We start from the raw sequence: 20,598 nt of genomic DNA on the forward strand, positions 1-20,598 counted from the left end.
TGCCACCAGTTGAACATGCCATAATAAGTGAACATAGACTTAATGATGTAGACGTCGAAAGACAGCCCAGCATCTGACCAACACAGTTACAACCACCTCTTCTGCCAAGTATAATGCTCCACAAAAGAAGAGACATTTTTATGATGCATTGCCCTGCACACATTGTACTTTACTGCAGTGAAAGAAGACAAGTGATTGATGACTATTATGCTGCAAGACATCAATCATCTATGTCTATGTACATACTCTGCAGGCCACCATATGGTGTATGGTGGAGGGTTCTGTACACCAATACTAGTCGTTTCCTTTCCTATTCCACTCACAGATAGAATGAGGGAAAAAATGACTGTCAATATGCTTCCATATGAGTCCTAATTTCTCATATCTTACCTTTGTGGTCCTTACATGGAATGTATGTTGGCAGCTATAGAATTGTTCTGTACTCGGCTTCATGTACTGGTTCTCTAAATGAGTGCTGACTAATTGGTGAATAATCCTGTGTTAATAACACCACTTGTTCTATCTTTACGCCACACAGGATTGGAAATGATCACAACAGTCCTTTTCTTGCTAGTTAACTACAGACAATTATAGCCAATCTGTGGGCTGAAGCCCATTGCCGTACCCTACATGAGACTGCTACCCAATATGCCAGAGCTATTTGCTGTCACTGTACAATGATACCAGCCACTCACCTACCTGCCAAGTTCAGGAAAACTAATCAAGGTGACCACCTATGGAAGTGAGGATGTGACAAATGAGAATCTTCCATGGACAGATATCAAGCTTCCAGGAAATCTCATCAATGACCAACCTGACAGGGCCATACACAACTCAAAGACTTTTTTGAATTGTTGAATGTTTACAGTTGCCAGCTAAACAAGACTGTGTCCAGCAGTATGAAACTGATTGTGCTGAAAGTCACAATTGGAAACTATGGGCACTTGTTTTTCAGTGCACATCTCACCAGATGACCCAATGGATTTACCAGGATAGTCAGCCAGCATAGAGAATGGTGATCCATCACAGTAGTGAATGGCTTGCCAAATAAATTTGGTTAGAACTTGTTGATGTCCCAAATTACTGCAAGACACCCATTTTCAGTTGTAGAGTAGTTCATCTCAGACTTGAAGAGTACTCTGGAAACCCAAAGCTTTTCAGCCTTTTCAACACCTTCCTGAATTTGAACTGTACTGCATCTATCCCATAAGCTGTGAGTGTCATTGTGAAGTTCTGTTTCAGCATTATCATAAACAGTTCTATGATTGGAGAAGATGTTAGCATCTCTTTAAGAACAACGAAGTGCCTTCCTTCTGCCTCATTTCAGGAAAATTTGGCATCTCCTTACCGTAGTTGTTGCAAGAGATTGTCTTGGCACTGAAGCCGTTAATGAATCACCGGTAGTATGAACACATTACAAGAAATCTTTTCACGTCTCTAGTGCGCCTAACAGTCAGAAAATCTGAGACGGCTCTTATTTTCTGTAGATCACCATGAACTAGATGCCTCAAGATTTCTGTTTCTTGGGCAACAAAGAGGCACTTTTTCAGATTGAGACAGAGGCCTGCAGTCTGAACACACTTCAAAAGAGTTGTCGAGCAAATTAAATGTTCTTCAAATGTCTTCAAAGAAATTACAGTGTCATGCACATAGCAATGACACATTGTCCTTGAGAGTTGTTGGAGCAGATAGACCATCATATGCTCTAAGGTGGCTGGGGCATTACATAGTTCAAACCACATGACTTTGAATTGAAGCCACTAGGTGTTATGATGGCAGTATTTTCCCTGTCGGCTTCATTGACCTTGATCTACCAGTAACCTGTCTGCATGACCATAGCTGAGAAATACTTTGCTCCTCTCAAGAAATCTAGGGTGCCATCAGTGCACAGCATTCAGTAGACTTCTTCATTCATGATTTTGTTGAGTCGTCATTAGTTGATGCAGAAATACTCTGCACTCTTTGCTGTCCTACTTCCCAAGGACCACAGGAGAGGACCAAGTACACTCTGAAGATTCAATAATATCATCTTGCAGTATCTTCTCCACTTCTTTCTGAACTGTGCTACATCACTCAGCCAGTGACACCCTGCATGAGCACTGGCTATGTGGTGGATAATCCCGCATTAATATGGCATTTTACCATGCGCCCCTTGGTTTGTGTTTTCTTCACTCTGGACTGGAAAGTGTCTGAAAATTGACACAGAATTCCCAACACTAGCCAACGTTGTTCCTCAATCAGGCCAAACCATGTTCGCAGTTAGATAACACCTTCTTCCACTGTACTGTCAGTAGTGGAATCGAAGCATAATTCATTGTCAGTGGCACTGTGCTGCCCATCCTACACTGATTTGGCTGTTCCTACACACATATATTTTGGGATGAATTGTGACTTCTTGTGACATTTGTCATCCAAAGTTCTTGAAGCCAATGACCTTGCTGCAGTGGTAACATCGGTTCCTGTCAGTTCACTGAAGTTAAGCACTGTCGGACTGGACTAGCACTTGGATGTGTGACCATCCAGTCTGCTGAGTACTGTTGGTGTGTGGTGTGTGCTCAGCCCTTGTGAGGCAAACTGAGGATCCACTCTATTGAGAGGTGGTGGCTCTGGTCTCATAAACAGACATACAGCTGAGAGAGCAGTGTGCTGACCACATGCCTCCGCATATCTGCATCCAGTGATGCCTGTGGGCTGAGGACGGTGGGGCAACCAGTCGGTCACAGCCTGTTTGAGCAGAGTTTAAAGTTCTCCTTGACCACCTGTGGTCCTTATGATTGTTGCTGCTATGTAATTTCTATTTTGAGTCAGAGTAGCTTTTTGCAGTTAACAAAAGTTCCTCAATGTACCTGAACATTTGGATTGATGACTGGAACTTGTCTCATTGTTGACAGCAGGATAACAATGTCTTCAAAGGCAAACAACCATTCAGAGCAGTCTTTACTATGTGTGCTTGCTGCAATAGCTTCGTCTGTCTGGAGCTCTGGTCTAGCACAGTCTGTGACTGCTTATGATGCCTAAGAATAAGATTATGACTACATTCTGTTAAAACAACAGATTCGAAGAGCTTTGTTCTGTCATAGGTACAGTCCAAAGTAGTGCTTTAGTAACTTTTGTCAATACTCTCACTTTTCATACAGGCATATTCCTTGAAAAAACTTATCTAGGGAGACACCAAATTGCAAATGGCCTTGGAGTGAGGCACAGAAAATAACTTTCTTTGTTTTTAAGGAGGCATTAATGTCATATCCAGCCATAAAAATGTATGATGAGAATGCCGAGACAGACCTTCACACCAATGCAGCTATGGAATAGGTGCAGTTCTAGTGCATGTTTGCTGGAAAGGTATTACGTTATGCTTTCTGAGTACTCTCAAAGTCCTAGATGAACTTCTCTACAACCAATAATGAATACATTGCAGTTGATTTGGCCATCAACACATTCCAGCCACATTTTTTTCAAACCATTCACTGCTGTGATGGACAACGATTCTCTATGCTTTCATATGTTGATCCTTCTGATTGAAGGCTTGTGGGACTTCAGCCATTCACTTACATAATGAAACAAAATACCTGCAGCCATCCTTTGGATGTTATTTATTATATATAGCAGCCATTTTCAGTGATTCAGTATGTCATTTTCAGGCCTTAACTGACAGAGATGGGGGTGTACAGCATTGGGAGTTCACCCTCTCTGCATCAGTTAACGCCTGAAGTTGGTGTACTGAGCCATCGAAACTGGTTCTGTGTAATAAATAACATCAAAACAACAGCTGCAGGTGTTTCATTCTCTATGCCATCTGACTAGTCTGAAAAATCCATTGGCGTGACTTTTGAGATGGACACTGAAGCTTCAAGAGTACGCCTTCACAGTGGTATACAAAAACCGACACAAACATGAGGTCACTGACTGTCTCTCAAGTTATCCATTGGGGGAACACAGCAGCATGGATGAAATCTGTCATTGCTGCAGTAAATGACTCTGCTGCTGAATGGAAAAAAAGGTCTTGATGGTGGAGAAACGGATCAAAGAAGAATTCTAATTAATAAATGGGTTATTGATAAGAGTAAGTATGCTCCAATGGGGCAGAAATGGTTGCTCATCATTCCAGCTAGCCTAAAGTATTTCTGCTGTGCTGCATCATCAGGTCAACTGTGGTTTGTGAAGAATCTAAACTGAATTATATGCAGATATCACTGGCCTGGTCTCTACTGATCCATTAGATACTACATGAACCACTGTAAGCAGTGCCAATGACAGAAGTGCATGTCACATTTACCTCCTGGGCATTTGATACAAAATCCATCCACAGCAGCGTTACTAGGTTGAACTGGAATTGACCTCTTGGAGCGATTCCCAAAGTTGATAAATGAGAATCGATGATTTATAGTCTACACTAACTGCCTCTCCCACTTCGGTGTAACCAGTGCTGTGCTCACTGATGAAGCACTGTAAATTGTGAGATTCTTTGTAGAAGATATAATTTTGAAGCACAGAGCACCATACATGATCTCTAATCATGGAAAAACTTTTCCAGTCAAGACTAGTATCAGAGGTAATTTCATGTTGTGACACCACCCACAGGATGAAAATGGCCTACCACCTGCAGACAAATGGACTCATAGAACAAGACATTAGCAGACATGCTCTCAATGTACATTGATGTCAAATGTAGAGACTGGGGTACAATACTGCCTGTCATGACATTTGCTTATAACACAGAAAAGCAAGGCAATACTGGCTTCACAACATTGTTTCTGGTCCACAGTCACAAGGCTGAAATGACAATGGATACATAGTTCTATTTGAACTGTGCAATACTTAAGATGACTACATGGAATGCGTCATCACCAGGACCTAAGAAGCAAGCCAGCTGATTCACATATGGATGCTGGATACACGTGGGAAGAACCAGGAGCTTCATAATGCCAAGCACTGGCCAGTGAGAAACAGCCCAGTAGACTTGGTAGGGATTGTTACACCTGCGTGGAAAGTGGGATCATCAGAAAAATTGCTAAAGTGATACTTTGGGCCATAGCTTATTCTTTGTCACTTGTCGGATGTCACAGATGAAGTGAAGGATTGTGACACTGCACTAAGGAAACAAAAGCTGAGTGGTGTCACCCATGTCATCTGTATGAAGCCCTACTACAGTCCAGAGGAGCAGATAAATGATGGGGGGGTTTCTTGTTGAAGGAAGCTGCAGCTCCACTTGACAATTACAGTTCTTTGACAGGAGGGGCTACCTTCGATGCTTGTCATTGTGAAGAGGATGTGACAACATGAGTCAAATGTGAGGATACTCCAGCACAGCCATACAGAGGACTACTGATAAGATGTAAATCTAGGATGCTGTAATCAACTTTAATGAGCACTTCGAAACAGCAGTTCTCTGTTTCTCCAGGAGAGGGAGCAGTGCTGCAAGTAGTGTTGCGTACAATATGGAGTAGTGGTTTAGCATACTGGTTGAACTGCTGTTGGTGATCAGTTAAAATCCAATCACTAGGAAATACTTGTTATTTAGTGTTTATCATTTTTAAAAGGTTCTTGAAATTTCATATGTTTGTAATTTTTCAATATTCTGGAATATTCAATGTTTCTATAAATTACAGCACTCTCCATCCAAGAGACAATTACGTTCCATATGTACTTCTGTTCCCATAAGTAATTTGTTTTCAGTGCTAATGTTGTACATGATTGACTACCCTGCTTTCAGATTTGATCGTGATTGTGGTTACAATGTGACAGTATCAATGAGTCTGGTAGGAACTGGTCAATCCATACAAATACCTGTGTTTAACAACTTGTAGGGATATGAAATGGAATGATCACATCAGCTCATTTGTAGGTAAAGCTGGTGACGGACTACTGGTCCCTTTTTCCATATTCTGGAATATTCTGTGTTTATATAAATTGCTGCACTCTCCATCCAGGAGACAGTCCTGTTCTGTATGTACTTTGGTTCCCATAAGCAATGTGCTTTCAGTGGTAAGTGCCATACATCACTGATGACTGCTTTCAGATATGGTAATGCATAAATAAGCAATTTCAAAAGACTGCAGGTCATTGCTAGTATACTAGAGAAATGCAATGAGCCTAGGAAGGCTATTAATACATAATGCTCATGTAATCTATCCTATAATGTTGCTCAGGTGTGTGGGACCCATATCAAATAGGACTAAGGAGAGGATATTGAAGGTATAGAAAGGAAGGCAGCACAAGTGTTCTCAGTTTTATTTGATCCAAGGGGAAATGTTGTGGAAATGCTGAAAGAATTGAGCTGGCAGACCTGAAGATACACACAAACTGTCCTGTGAAAGCCTTCTTAGGAAGTTTCTAGAACCAACTTCAAGTACTGTATCTAAGAATTTAGTATAATCCCCTAGATATCCCTTCCACAGGACCAAGAAGACAAGATTATGTTAACGTAGTGCACACAGGAGGTTTTTAACTACTCATGCTTCCAGCACCCTGTATGTGAGTGTAATGGGAAAAAGCACAATAACTATACAATGGGAAGTACCCTATGCCATGCAGTTCACAGAGGTTTTCAGAGTATAGATGTAAATGTAGACATACATTTAAGTTCATTGTCATGAATGTATTACCCTCACAACTAGTGAGCAGGTGAGCACCTAGTTCATGACTAATGCTTCTTGTGTAGCCACAAGAGTAATACTTTTATATTATGCTGATCAGGAGGCAAAACATCTAATAATGTAATTGGACCGAAAACAAAATTTGTCAAAATTTCATGAACTTCCACCTCACAAATCTGAACACTCTGAAGTGTCTACCTAATTCAACAGTATGGTAGAGCTGGCTCTGATTGCAGTTATACATTACACTGCAGTTTATGTTATAAAACAAAGCTATCCTATGTACACAGAAATCTTGACACCAATGCTTCACCACTAACAAAGACTGGCTATAGCACTTAAGCATTCACAAAGACTAGAGTATGGGAACTGGATCTGTGTGGGGACAAAATATTGATCATTTACCTTACTGTTTGAAATAATACTCACAAGATGCTTTTGTTTTTAGTATCTATATGTTTGTCACATATTAACTGTTCAGTCAACTGATCTATAAAATTTTGTTTATAAATTAACTTTGCTCTTAAAGGTAAACATTACATTGTCTGAACTCAATAAATACTTCAGAAGTTCCTGTGTATTAAAGGATACTGAAAGAACAGTAAATCACTTAACCTCATGCCAAATGATTATTTGTAGTGTTCAGTGAATAACACACAGTTTCTAACTCACAGTACTCTGGCTATCCATGATTACCAGTTCAAACTTTTTGCCGTAGTGTAGTGTACTTTTATATTCTTTTGATTTAATTTTTATTGATCTCAGAAATCCTGTTGTATGTTGCTACACACAGATTTGGGACAAGTCACATTAACAATTAGTATAAATGTTCTAACTAACTGACCATAAGAAAAACAATAGTTTCTTTTGCAGAATGAACCAGCTATAAGCTTATGGTAATAAGAAAATATTTAATTTTAGTGCTTTAGGGTGACCTTTATAAACCCTGCGCTGAAGCAGTTCTTCTGAATTAACATTTTTGTTTTTTCTCTGAATCCTCCTCTATTGAACAAAGCTTTCAGATAGCTTTTTTATAGAATTTCTATGTGCCTTAAATTGCTGTGCCCTTTATGCAACCATTGACTAAGTATACATACACATCATTGGGATGATGGGTTTGATGATGGTGGATCTCATTTATTGTTTGTAAAAATGTATAAATTTTTCACAAATAAAATACTCTGTTTTGTGAAAATAAATACAAAGCCCTTACAAGATATACACATATACCAAAATTTGACAGTAAACACTAATGTAAGCAGTAATCAACAGTATGATACATAAAGCAAGCACCAACGGAATGAACAGCAGCATATAAAAAGAACAGAACCTAACAGCAAATTTGTTGGAACACACATTGGACACAAAGAAAAATATCTGTAAGTCCATATTTGTACCAAAGGTTTCAGCACCTGTTTATTATAAAATGTTGAATCATAACACCTTCAACTGTCTAAATTTCCAGTTGCTATTTTATTTGACTAGCTTGTTTCAGCACTACATTACTCTATCTTCAGGCCCCTTTATAAAGACAACAATGATAACTGTGTGAAATATATAACACACAGGGCAGTGTAAGTATCATATACAGTGGTAATATGTAGTAACACATAACAATACTGAACAGTACAGGGAGTAATGTCAAAGTTAAAGATAAATTAAGGAATAAGATGAGAGAGTTGTTGCACACTGTGTTAATGTAAACTAGAGAACAAAAGATCTACATCATATAATCTTAAAAAAAAAACTTACTAAATGGGCCTCAGTCTCACATCTTATGCTCAGATAATCATGATGTAATGCTAATTTCAGTGCCTGTGAAGCATCTGGAACAAACAATAACAACACATACTGGTGAATCCAAACTGAGGGTGAAATATTTATTTATATGTTATCATATGCTAGTAAAACATGAAACAACTTAACAGAGGTCAACTCCACGTTAACTACCTGTATCACCTTGTTCTGTATAGTAATAATAACTAATAAAACAAGAATATATAGCTACATCAATGCAATCTGTCATTCACAGATTCATAAGGTGCCAATTATTTAATAAAAACATTGTTAATGAACCAAACTGTGAATATAATGTAATATACCATAACAAATTTCCACTTAGCAAGAAGTGTTGAAATATGTGGAAAAGATGATAACCAACAGTATCATGAAAGTGAGAAATCTGCTGATAGGCAGGTGCATGGCTAGGTGTTATACCAAACAATAAACTATGAAATAAGTCTACATTATCAAGGTTTCCTGATTATGACTCAGTACTGATTGCAATGCTTTCATGTGTACTGTATACATGGGATATCTTTTATGAGGGATACATAATTGTAGATTGGGATTGTTGTACTTTTTGCTAGCAATTTTGTGCACTAGGCATGTAACTACACATGATACTGTTTTACTGGTCTTCAACATGTACAAGAAGAGATTTTACACATATTTCTTACTTGATTTTTAACATCATTTTTCTAAGCTGCACTATAATTGTGCAATTACTTATGAGATGGCATAGATGTTGTTAGGTTTTAGTATCTTTCTAGTTTTTCACAAGTCCTATATGACACAAGTTAATGTTTCTTTGACCTACTCTCTTGTTTACTTTCATTTTTCAACATGTAATCGTGATGGTTTGCTACACTACATCTGTTGGCATTATGGTGTTAATGTAGTGTGTTCTTCCCTCATTACATCATTTTGATGATACACGGTGGGTGTTCATTTATTAGTTGACATTGGTATGTTGTTCAGATTGCACACCTGCACCTCTAATGCTTTGATAATACTCAACATAGTATTGTGCTATATTACTTGATATCCAATTCTAATTTAACCATTTATGAAGATACTAATTGACATATTACACATTGTATAGTATACCTTGACACATTTTGTGGTCACAGGTCTTGTTTTTCATTGTCTTACCCCCGTTAAGGGCTATATGTCATATAGAGCTACATGTCTTTTGTCATTGACTGAATGTCTTTCTAATATAATGTGTATGTATTGCAGTGCTCTTCTTTAAACTTACTTCATAGTTAATTATTTAGCATAATGCCTAGCTGTACATGCCTACCAGCAGACCTTCACTTTCATGATACTGTTGGTTATCACATTTCCCACATATTTCAATACTTCTTGCTAAGTGGAAATTTGTTATGGTATATTACATTAGATTCACAGTTTGGTTCATTAACAATGTTTTTATTAAATAATTGGCACCTTATGAACCTGTGATTGACAGATTGCATTGATGTAACTATATATTCTTGTTTTATTAGTTATTATTACTACACAGAACAAGGTGATACAGGTAGTTAATGAGGAGTTGACCTCTGTTAAGTTGTTTTATGTTTCACTAGTATATGACAACATATAAATAAATATTTTACCTTCAGTTTGCACTCATCGGTATATGACTGTGACTGTTGTGCTCCAGGTGTTTCACAGACATTGACATTAGTATTACATGTTGATTATCCATGCATAACACACAGTATTGACCTCCATTTATTAGGTTCTTCTTTACGATCATATGGCATATATATTTTGTTCTATAGTTGCAACTGTTCTCTCATTTTATTCCATAATTTATCTTTAGCTTTGATATTACTCCCTGTACTGTTTCATGTTGCTATATGTCACTGCATATTACCACTGTATATGATACCTATGCTGCCCCTTGTATTATGTACTCACATTGTTATCGTTCTTGTCTTCACACAGGGGCCTGAAGGTGGCATAGTGTAGTGCTGAAACTAGTTGCTCAAATAAAATAACATTTGGAAATTTAAACATCAGAAGGTGTTGTGATTCAATATTTTATAAAGAAAAATGTACACCATTATAAGTCATATCTGCCCCTTACTCGGCTTTGACTGTGACACCTTACAGATGTTCGCCATTACTTTCCATGCAGTTCTCTAGGCAGTGAATGAAAGTCCCCATCCACTGATTTAGCATGGTCATTGCAATCTACTCCACAGCTGTTTTCATCCTTTCCTTGAGTTCAGCTGTAGTATGATGTTGTGTGGTGTACATTTAACCCTTCATGTATTTCCACTGGAAGAAATAAAGAAGAAGTCAGGAAGTGCAAAGTGAACCTAGTCGGGAAACTCTGTCCTGTTTTTGTTGTTTTTTTTTTTCTGTACAACCTAGATTTTGTGTGGGTGGACGTGCAAGTTATCATGAATGATGTGTCGCTGGGAACCCAATGCATGTTTGGCAGCAGAGCGGTAATAACTTCAGATGAGTACTTGATACTTGATGCACCTCCGATTCTTGCTCTGTGGTCTGCTGAGTCCTTCTTCTCCCTGGACTTTTCTTCTTTGCACAAGATGCAGTAATCCTGAACAGCTACACTAATCATGCAATTGTTTGATGATCTGGGGCTTCCACGTTGTTTCAACTCAAGATGATGACCTAATGAGTCACTGAGCAATGTAGCATGCCACACTATATGACAAATCCTACTATTCATTCTGCCAGACCCTGCATAGCAGAATTTATACTTCTGGTAGTGTAATTTGAAATTACTATTATTATCCATCAGTTCACAGAATCCAATTAGCAGCTCATTTCAGGAGTTTCGTTCCCAATCATTGTTAACGACTGTAAAAACTTAACAACAGATACCTTATGTTTGTATATACAACTACAATTTTCAGTAATAGTTATATACCCTCTAAAGATGACAATTACCAGTTACGATTAGGATTCTGTCAACAAATGATAACAAAATAATGATGATGAATTTGTAAACAAGTTGTGGATGTCAGATGAGGCACATTTTCGTCTCACAGGTTATGTGAATAAACAGAACTACCATTACTGGGCAATCGCAAATCCTCATGACATTCATGAGCGCCATTTGCACACTAGTAAAGTGACAGATGGTGTAGTGTTTCATCACATGGAATTATCAGACCGATTTTTTGCAAATGAACAGGAAAACACAATAACTGTCAGTGTCGATTGTTATGTGGAAATGTTACAAACTTTTGTTACATCTGCATTGAACAACTTTCCAAAAGTTCAAGAAGCCTGGTTTCAACAGGACAGAGTGACATCACGCACTGCACAGCAATCAATGGCATATTTGTGAGAATTGTTTGGCAACCATGTGATTACATGATTTGGTAACATTCCCTGGCCCCCTAGATTGCCAGATTGATCTGTTTGTGATTTTTTTCCTTGTGGGGCTACCTCAAGACCAAAGTCTACACAACTTGACCAAGAACAATGGATGAGTTAAAACAGAGAATTCGGGATGCAATTCACAGTATCCCAGCTGAGGTGTTGCAGCAGTCAATGAGGAATCTCAACAGCAGATTTCATAAATATATACATACAGGAGGATGCCATCTAAAGGATGTAATATTTAAAAAGTGATAAATGCCATCAATGTTTTGTAAGTGGGAAAATTGTAAGGTTTCAATTATTATGAATGCAATTTCTTTCCTTCATCACTTCTAGTTTTATTGTATTGTAGATATGTTCCCATTTTTCTGTGTCACCCTGTATATAGGGATCGTATCAACCCCTTCTGCATTAGCTACAGCCAGAAGAGGGCACATTGAAGCATCGAAACAAAATAAATAAAATCATAAGGATAGCTGTAGGTGTTTTATTTTCTCACAATAGTTCATTTTTCAGTTAAGTGTGTCATGAAATTATATTAATTAATAGCTGTTTCTGCATAATTATTCTGCAAGTAGTCAGTTCATGTAATGACAGCAGTAACTGTTTCTTTGATAACAAGAATTCTACCTACATGTAAAATAATATTTGTGTCTTATGTCTGTGTAATATACTCATGTTCGTCTACACTGGCTCATGTTTTTCCATTGTTTTGGTGATTTACTTAAATTCAGTCTCCAGTTAGCATGCGTATTTAATTGGACCAAATTCATGTTCGAAAAGGTGTAAAAATATTGTGTGTTTTCATCAGTGAAAAGTCAAATAAAAAAAATTATATTTAAATAAAGGACAGGCATGAAAGTCTCTTTGGGTTTGCTGCCGGATCCTAAAATCAACTTGACTCGATATTTCGGCGATCCAACTGTTCGCCGTCTTCAGGAAATGCTGCTTCGGCTGATTAGTCCCGCTGAGAACTGACACAAGATTGCAATTCGACGTCCTATATTGGCCACCGTTCAGTACACGGCACATGCGCCGCCCATCACGGTTTCTGGCTTCCAAAACAGGGAGGTGGCGCCGCCCTTAGTGAAACACTGCTGGCAACGATATATCGCAATCAAGGCCGCACCGAAGAACGTTCAGTTTTGATGTGAGATAATACAGGATTCCACGTTTGGCTAAGAGGAAACCCACTGTCCCTGTTGATTAAATTATCAGCCAACCTAATTTCAATCGCCTCTTTATACACACTATTCCAAAAACCGGAAATGTTGGCAATTACAACAGTTTCCTCAAATTTCATTTTGTGTTCCTCATTCAGGCAGTGTTCTGCTACGGCCAATTTTTCCGGCTGTTGTAGCCTCGTGTGACGGCGATGTTCCACACATCTGTCATTCACTGTGCGAATAGAACGGCCAACGTAAGCTTTCCCACATTGACATGGGATTTTGTACACCCCGGGTTTCCTAAGTCCCAAATCATCCTTCACAGAGCCGAGCAGAGCCCTAATCTTAGAGGGTGGACGGAACACACTCTTAATGTTAAAACTCCTTAAAATTAGTCCAATCTTAAACGATAAGCCTCCAGCATAAGGAAGAAAGGCCACAGATCTATGTTCCTCTTCGAATACCTCCGGAGACGTTCCAAATTCCATAGCCCGACGAATCTGTTTCTCGGTGTATCCATTTTCCTTAAAAACAGTCATCAGATTGGGCTTAGAGTCCATGGGCAAAGAATAAATAAATAAACAGGCAAGCTGTCTCTCACCACAGCTAGTAGTGTGTGCATTTGGTTTTGTCTGTGAATGTATGCACTTTTGGTCGAGAAAGAGCAAGAGCTTGAAAACTAGTGTGAATACCTTTGTGGGAACAAGAGACCAACCGGTGAAGTACATTGTTTGTTCTTTGGTCAAGTAGCTGATTTCTCCGGTTTGATGTTTAACCTTTGTTTTTCATTTTTTTTTTTTTTTTTGGAACTGTACTTCTGACATTAATCCAAGTAAAATAAATGTCTGAGTTTATGTGGGTTTGATTTCTGACCTACACTTTTCTTGTTGCATATTTCTAGGCACCACACATCAATCAGCTCTAAGTAGGTAGTTGCCTTTCATTTATTTTACATGTTATACCATCCAGAAATTTCCTTTGTTAGTATACAAATAAAATGTTAATCATGTATTGTAAGGTATTCTGTATGTCTGCAACTAAAGTTTGATAAGTGGTGCTGGTTCTGTGATTCAGGAACTCTGGCAAGGAAGTTTAAACTGGGCAGCATGGAGAACAATGTTGCTGTTTGTTGCGTTCTTAGTGTGCCCTCCAGTATGGATTGGTTTTACACTCCCACTGGGCCACAAATATAACAAGGTTAGTTACTTCAGTCAGATACATGTGTTCCTAATAAATCTTGTTTTCAGCACACATAATTTTCTAGTTATTCTGTTTTGCACATAATAATCATTTTAACACCATGATGACTGATGTACAGAGTGACAGATTAAAGGTAAGAGTGCTCCTGTAACAAGACAGAAGCTGTTGCTGAGGGATAGGCTTCAAAAATGTCAAGATGCTCATCACTTTTACCTCTTCTTGGAACTGTATTATCAAAGAGGCTGCCCACATCTACATATCTGGTAAATTAATTAACAGAGGTACAGAGTACAACCTTGGCAAGGCAAAGGATCCAACAGTGGCACTGAATTCAGAGGATGATGCGTAAGAGAGCTAAGAAGAAGAACTTTGCAGTGCCAGATTTGGTAGCCTATCACTGGGTTATTTTTTACCATAATCCTAATGAGTACATGTGCATTAGCATTTTGGTGACTTTTCCTTACAAGTCATCATTTTTGCCCGAAGATGACAAGAGGATACCACAGTAAAGTGTTGCATAGTTTTAGCAAAACCTTGTGTCAAGGTGAAATGGAATGACCACAAAGGTTCAGTCACAGGTAAGGCAGGTGGCAGACTTTGTTTCATTGTCAGGATACTGGGAAAATGCATTCACTCTATAAGGAGCCTACAAACCATTTGTGCATTCCATCTTGAAGTTTTGCGCAAGTATGTGTGAACCATACCAAATAGGACGAACTGGAGATATTGAATATATACAAGGAAGGGCAGCACAAATGATTACAGGTTTGTTTGATTCTTGGGATAGCATCATGGAAATATTGAAAAACCAGGATTGGTAGACCCTTGCAGACAGGTGACATTTATCATGAGAAAACCTACTTATAAAATGCCTATAACCAATATTAAGTGAAGAATCTGAAGGTTTAGTTCAGCCCCCTTGTATTGCTCTCATAGGGACAATAAAAGAAAGAATAGACTAATTACAGCATGCATAGAGGTATTTCAGCAATCATTCTTTCCATGCTCCACATTCAATTGGAACAGGAAGAATCCGTAACATGTGATACCATGTTAAAAGTTCCTCTGCCATGCACTTCAGAGTTATTTGAAGAATGTGTGTGTGTGTGTGTGTGTGTGTGTGTGTGTGTGTAGATGTAGACAATGTACCCAAGACTCAGCAGAAGTTATTGTGTTGTGAAAGCCTTAAATAGCAAACAACAGAATTTGTTTCTATTTAGTGTTCAGTAGCGGAACACTACCACACTACCACACTACCACAACCATGTTGGTGGTAGAATGAGATTTTCACTCTGCAGCAGAGTGTGTGCTGATATGAAACTTCCTGGCAGATTAAAACTGTGTGCTGGACCGAGACTCAAATTCGGGACCTTTGCTTTTCGCAGGCAAGTGCTCTACTGGCAGAAGTAAAGCTGTGAGGACAGGGCGTGAGTCGTGCTTGGGTAGCTCAGTTGGTAGAGCACTTGCCCGCGAAAGGCAAAGGTCCCGAGTTCGAGTCTCAGTCTGGCACTCAGTTTTAATCTGCCAGGAAGTTTCATGTTGGTGGTGTCTTGTAAGATGTACTTGACATGTAATGAATTTGTCAGATGAAACCAGAGTAGCATACTTATATGAGCAATGCACCACTCCTATCTCAATGGGGACTGAGATTTATTTTGTATTCCTTTTTTATAAATAGGTATAATTACATAAACAACACAATTTCTGGTATCATTTCATAGTTACGGTATTATTGTGTAGCTATTTTTTGGTATCATTCACATAAAAACTAAACATAAATTTTTGACATACAAGAGCACTAAAGCTTCTTTGTTAAAACAGAGTAAAACTGGTGTACTCAGCTATCCACCTTCCCACTGCAAGCAAAACAAGGTAAAAAATGTATAAGGTAACTTGGCAAATTTTAGACAACAAACGAGCGTCTCCTATCATCTGCTTGGTCTGGTGCAATTGTTAAAGACACACAGATTAAAAACTGTGGGTATATTGGCCAACAGTGAAATGACACTGTGACTTCCAGATAATTCAGGTATAATTGTACTGTAAATGTGTGCAAGATAATAAATTTCTATTTTCTACCAATAGATTAACACAAAATCAAATAGGGGTAATGCAGGAGTAGGTTTAATAATGAATAGGAAAATAGGAATGCAGGTAAGCTACTACAAACAGCATAGTGAACGCATTATTGTGGCCAAGATAGATACGAAGCCCACGCCTACTACAGTAGTACAAGTTTATATGCCAACTAGCTCTGCAGATGACGAAGAAATTGAAGAAATGTATGATGAAATAAAAGAAATTATTCAGATTGTGAAGGGAGACGAAAATTTAATAGTCATGGGTGACTGGAATTCGAGTGTAGGAAAAGGGAGAGAAGGAAACATAGTAGGTGAATATGGATTGGGGGACAGAAATGAAAGAGGAAGCCGCCTGGTCGAATTTTGCACAGAGCACAACATAATCATAACTAACACTTGGTTTAAGAATCATGAAAGAAGGTTGTATACATGGAAGGACCCTGGAGATACTAAAAGGTATCAGATAGATTATATAATGGTAAGACAGAGATTTAGGAACCAGGTTTTAAATTGTAAGACATTTCCAGGGGCAGATGTGGACTCTGACCACAATCTATTGGTTATGACCTGTAGATTAAAACTGAAGAAACTGCAAAAAGGTGGGAATTTAAGGAGATGGGACCTGGATAAACTAAAAGAACCAGAGGTTGTACAGAGATTCAGGGAGAGCATAAGGGAGCAATTGACAGGAATGGGGGAAATAAATACAGTAGAAGAAGAATGGGTAGCTTTGAGGGATGAAGTAGTGAAGGCAGCAGAGGATCAAGTAGGTAAAAAGACGAGGGCTAGTAGAAATCCTTGGGTAACAGAAGAAATATTGAATTTAATTGATGAAAGGAGAAAATATAAAAATGCAGTAAGTGAAACAGGCAAAAAGGAATACAAACGTCTCAAAAATGAGATCGACAGGAAGTGCAAAATGGCTAAGCAGGGATGGCTAGAGGACAAATGTAAGGATGTAGAGGCCTATCTCACTAGGGGTAAGATAGATACCGCCTACAGGAAAATTAAAGAGACCTTTGGAGATAAGAGAACGACTTGTATGAACATCAAGAGCTCAGATGGAAACCCAGTTCTAAGCAAAGAAGGGAAAGCAGAAAGGTGGAAGGAGTATATAGAGGGTCTATACAAGGGCGATGTACTTGAGGACAATATTATCGAAATGGAAGAGTATGTAGATGAAGATGAAATGGGAGATATGATACTGCGTGAAGAGTTTGACAGAGCACTGAAAGACCTGAGTCGAAACAAGGCTCCCGGAGTAGACAATATTCCATTGGAACTACTGACGGCCGTGGGAGAGCCAGTCCTGACAAAACTCTACCATCTGGTGAGCAAGATGTATGAAACAGGCGAAATACCCTCAGACTTCAAGAAGAATATAATAATTCCAATCCCAAAGAAAGCAGGTGTTGACAGATGTGAAAATTACCGAACTATCAGCTTAATAAGTCACAGCTGCAAAATACTAACACGAATTCTTTACAGACGAATGGAAAAACTAGTAGAAGCCAACCTCGGGGAAGATCAGTTTGGATTCCGTAGAAACACTGGAACACGTGAGGCAATACTGACCTTACGACTTATCTTAGAAGAAAGATTAAGGAAAGGCAAACCTACGTTTCTAGCATTTGTAGACTTAGAGAAAGCTTTTGACAATGTTGACTGGAATACTCTCTTTCAAATTCTAAAGGTGGCAGGGGTAAAATACAGGGAGCGAAAGGCTATTTACAATTTGTACAGAAACCAGATGGCAGTTATAAGAGTCGAGGGACATGAAAGGGAAGCAGTGGTTGGGAAGGGAGTAAGACAGGGTTGTAGCCTCTCCCCGATGTTGTTCAATCTGTATATTGAGCAAGCAGTAAAGGAAACAAAAGAAAAATTCGGAGTAGGTATTAAAATTCATGGAGAAGAAATAAAAACTTTGAGGTTCGCCGATGACATTGTAATTCTGTCAGAGACAGCAAAGGACTTGGAAGAGCAGTTGAATGGAATGGACAGTGTCTTGAAAGGAGGATATAAGATGAACATCAACAAAAGCAAAACAAGGATAATGGAATGTAGTCTAATTAATTCGGGTGATGCTGAGGGAATTAGATTAGGAAATGAGGCACTTAAAGTAGTAAAGGAGTTTTGCTATTTGGGGAGCAAAATAACTGATGATGGTCGAAGTAGAGAGGATATAAAATGTAGGCTGGCAATGGCAAGGAAAGCGTTTCTGAAGAAGAGAAATTTGTTAACATCCAGTATAGATTTAAGTGTCAGGAAGTCATTTCTGAAAGTATTCGTATGGAGTGTAGCCATGTATGGAAGTGAAACATGGACGATAAATAGTTTGGACAAGAAGAGAATAGAAGCTTTCGAAATGTGGTGCTACAGAAGAATGCTGAAGATTAGATGGGTAGATCACATAACTAATGAGGAAGTATTGAATAGGATTTGGGAGAAGAGAAGTTTGTGGCACAACTTGACCAGAAGAAGGGATCGGTTGGTAGGACATGTTCTGAGGCATCAAGGGATCACCAATTTAGTATTGGAGGGCAGCGTGGAGGGTAAAAATCGTAGAGGGAGACCAAGAGATGAATACACTAAGCAGATTCAGAAGGATGTAGGTTGCAGTAGGTACTGGGAGATGAAAAAGCTTGCACAGGATAGAGTAGCATGGAGAGCTGCATCAAACCAGTCTCAGGACTGAAGACCACAACAACAACAACAACAACAGATTATTATTCAGTGGATTGATTTTAGTTTTACATATTCTGTTCTGTCATTATAAAAGCTATTTTTATTTACAATTATATTTTGTTATGTTTGTGTTATTTGGAATATTTTTAGAACTATATTAAAATTCTTCATTAGTTGTCTTTTCTGTAATAATGAGTTGAATTATTTGCATCATATCTCTATCCCTGGTTGGCTGGTTGTCAGTTCCAACCTCACGTCAAATGGCTCATTTCCATGTGGAATATTCAGATGCAAGACTGGTTCTGTGCAACTACCCACCACATGCTCCTCCAGTCCCATCACAAGCATACGCTCTCCAGTCACAGTAATGTGACCGCCTGTCAAAATCGTGAATAGCCACCTTTCACATTACAGACCACTGTGAGAAGTGCAAGAAAATAGTCAGGAAGGTTCTGGAAGGTACCAACAGGGATTTGGAGCCATGCCAACTCCAGTGCCGTGTACTGATATGCTGGATTTCACTCTTGAGGAACCATGATGCAGATAGCCTGATCAAGATGGCACCACAGATTCTCGATTTGGTTTAAAACCAGGGGTGTACTGGCCAGGGAGCATGGTAAACTCATCCTGGTTCTCTCTGAATTATGCACATACACTGTGTGTTGTGTGACACATCGCATTGTTCTGCAAGGAAAACCAAACTGCATGTAGAGATGGACATGGTCTCCAAGGTAGATACATACTTGTTTTGATCCATTTTGGCTTCCATAATGATGAGATCACACAGGGAATACCATGAAAACATTCCCCAGACTATAACACTCCCTCCCCCAGCCTTGACCCTTCTGATAATCGTTGCAGGGTATTTATTTTCAGACATTTCATGCCATACATGTCAACAGCCATTTGTTTGTTGGAGTATAAAACATGATTCATAAGAAACATCACATCTCGTCACTCATTGGATGTGCAGTTGTGGCACTGGCATGTTACGCAAACAATTTATGAACTTATCCATTTTGGAAATGCTTCCACCCTAGGCCTGAAAGCTAATGGTCAAGCCCTTTTGGTCAACCTGTAAATCACTCTGTTTGTGCATTATGCCAACAGCTGCACTTTTTTCTGTGTTCTGCACAACATGTTTTATGTAATCTCCACTGCTAGTGCTACCAACTGCCATCTGTGAGTGGTTATTGCACACTGATGTTGAACATAGGTGGTAGTCACATTAATGTAACTGGACTGTGTACTGCTCTACGAGAAGCAGGGCCATCTGTGAATGCAGTCGTATCATTCCCCACCCCCTCTGTCTCTCTCTCTCTCGAAATAACAGCTTCTATGAATTACATAGATGTGAATTATTAGTCTTACAATACATCCTCTGAACCAAAAAGCCTCCTGGGCTTGATCTCTGCTAAACCCTACCCACATGTCTCCTGCTTCATTCGATTAATCTCTGCACTCTCAGTGTCCAGTGTTACAGGGTACCACTCCACCAAACACCATATGGTGGCTTGCAGAGTCTGTATGTAGATGTATACTTTCCTCTGTTTTATATCTGCTGTTCTCTCCCCCCTCCCCACATTCCTACTCACTTCATCACTTCGTAGTGTGCCACTTGAAGCAGCTGTTCACCATGTAGGGGAGACACTGAACATAGACAGATGCAATGAAACAGAATGCTAGGAATGTTCAGCTTTCAGACTACAATAGAAAACACAT

The 20,598-nt window shown here is 38.9% G+C and overlaps 1 protein-coding gene across 1 annotated transcript in view; it reads left to right on the plus strand.

Moving 5' to 3' along the window:
• The window catches only part of LOC124803453 (serine/threonine-protein phosphatase 6 regulatory ankyrin repeat subunit A), a 446,739-nt gene that overhangs the window by 327,306 nt on the left and 98,835 nt on the right, over positions 1–20,598 (plus strand). The window contains exon 17 of the mRNA XM_047264641.1: positions 13,985–14,107. Within this exon, the coding sequence (XP_047120597.1) occupies positions 13,985–14,107 (123 nt within the window). The remainder of the gene's footprint in view (positions 1–13,984; positions 14,108–20,598) is intronic.

The sequence above is a fragment of the Schistocerca piceifrons genome, chromosome 6, assembly GCF_021461385.2.
Source record: "Schistocerca piceifrons isolate TAMUIC-IGC-003096 chromosome 6, iqSchPice1.1, whole genome shotgun sequence".
Classification (NCBI taxonomy): domain Eukaryota; kingdom Metazoa; phylum Arthropoda; class Insecta; order Orthoptera; family Acrididae; genus Schistocerca; species Schistocerca piceifrons.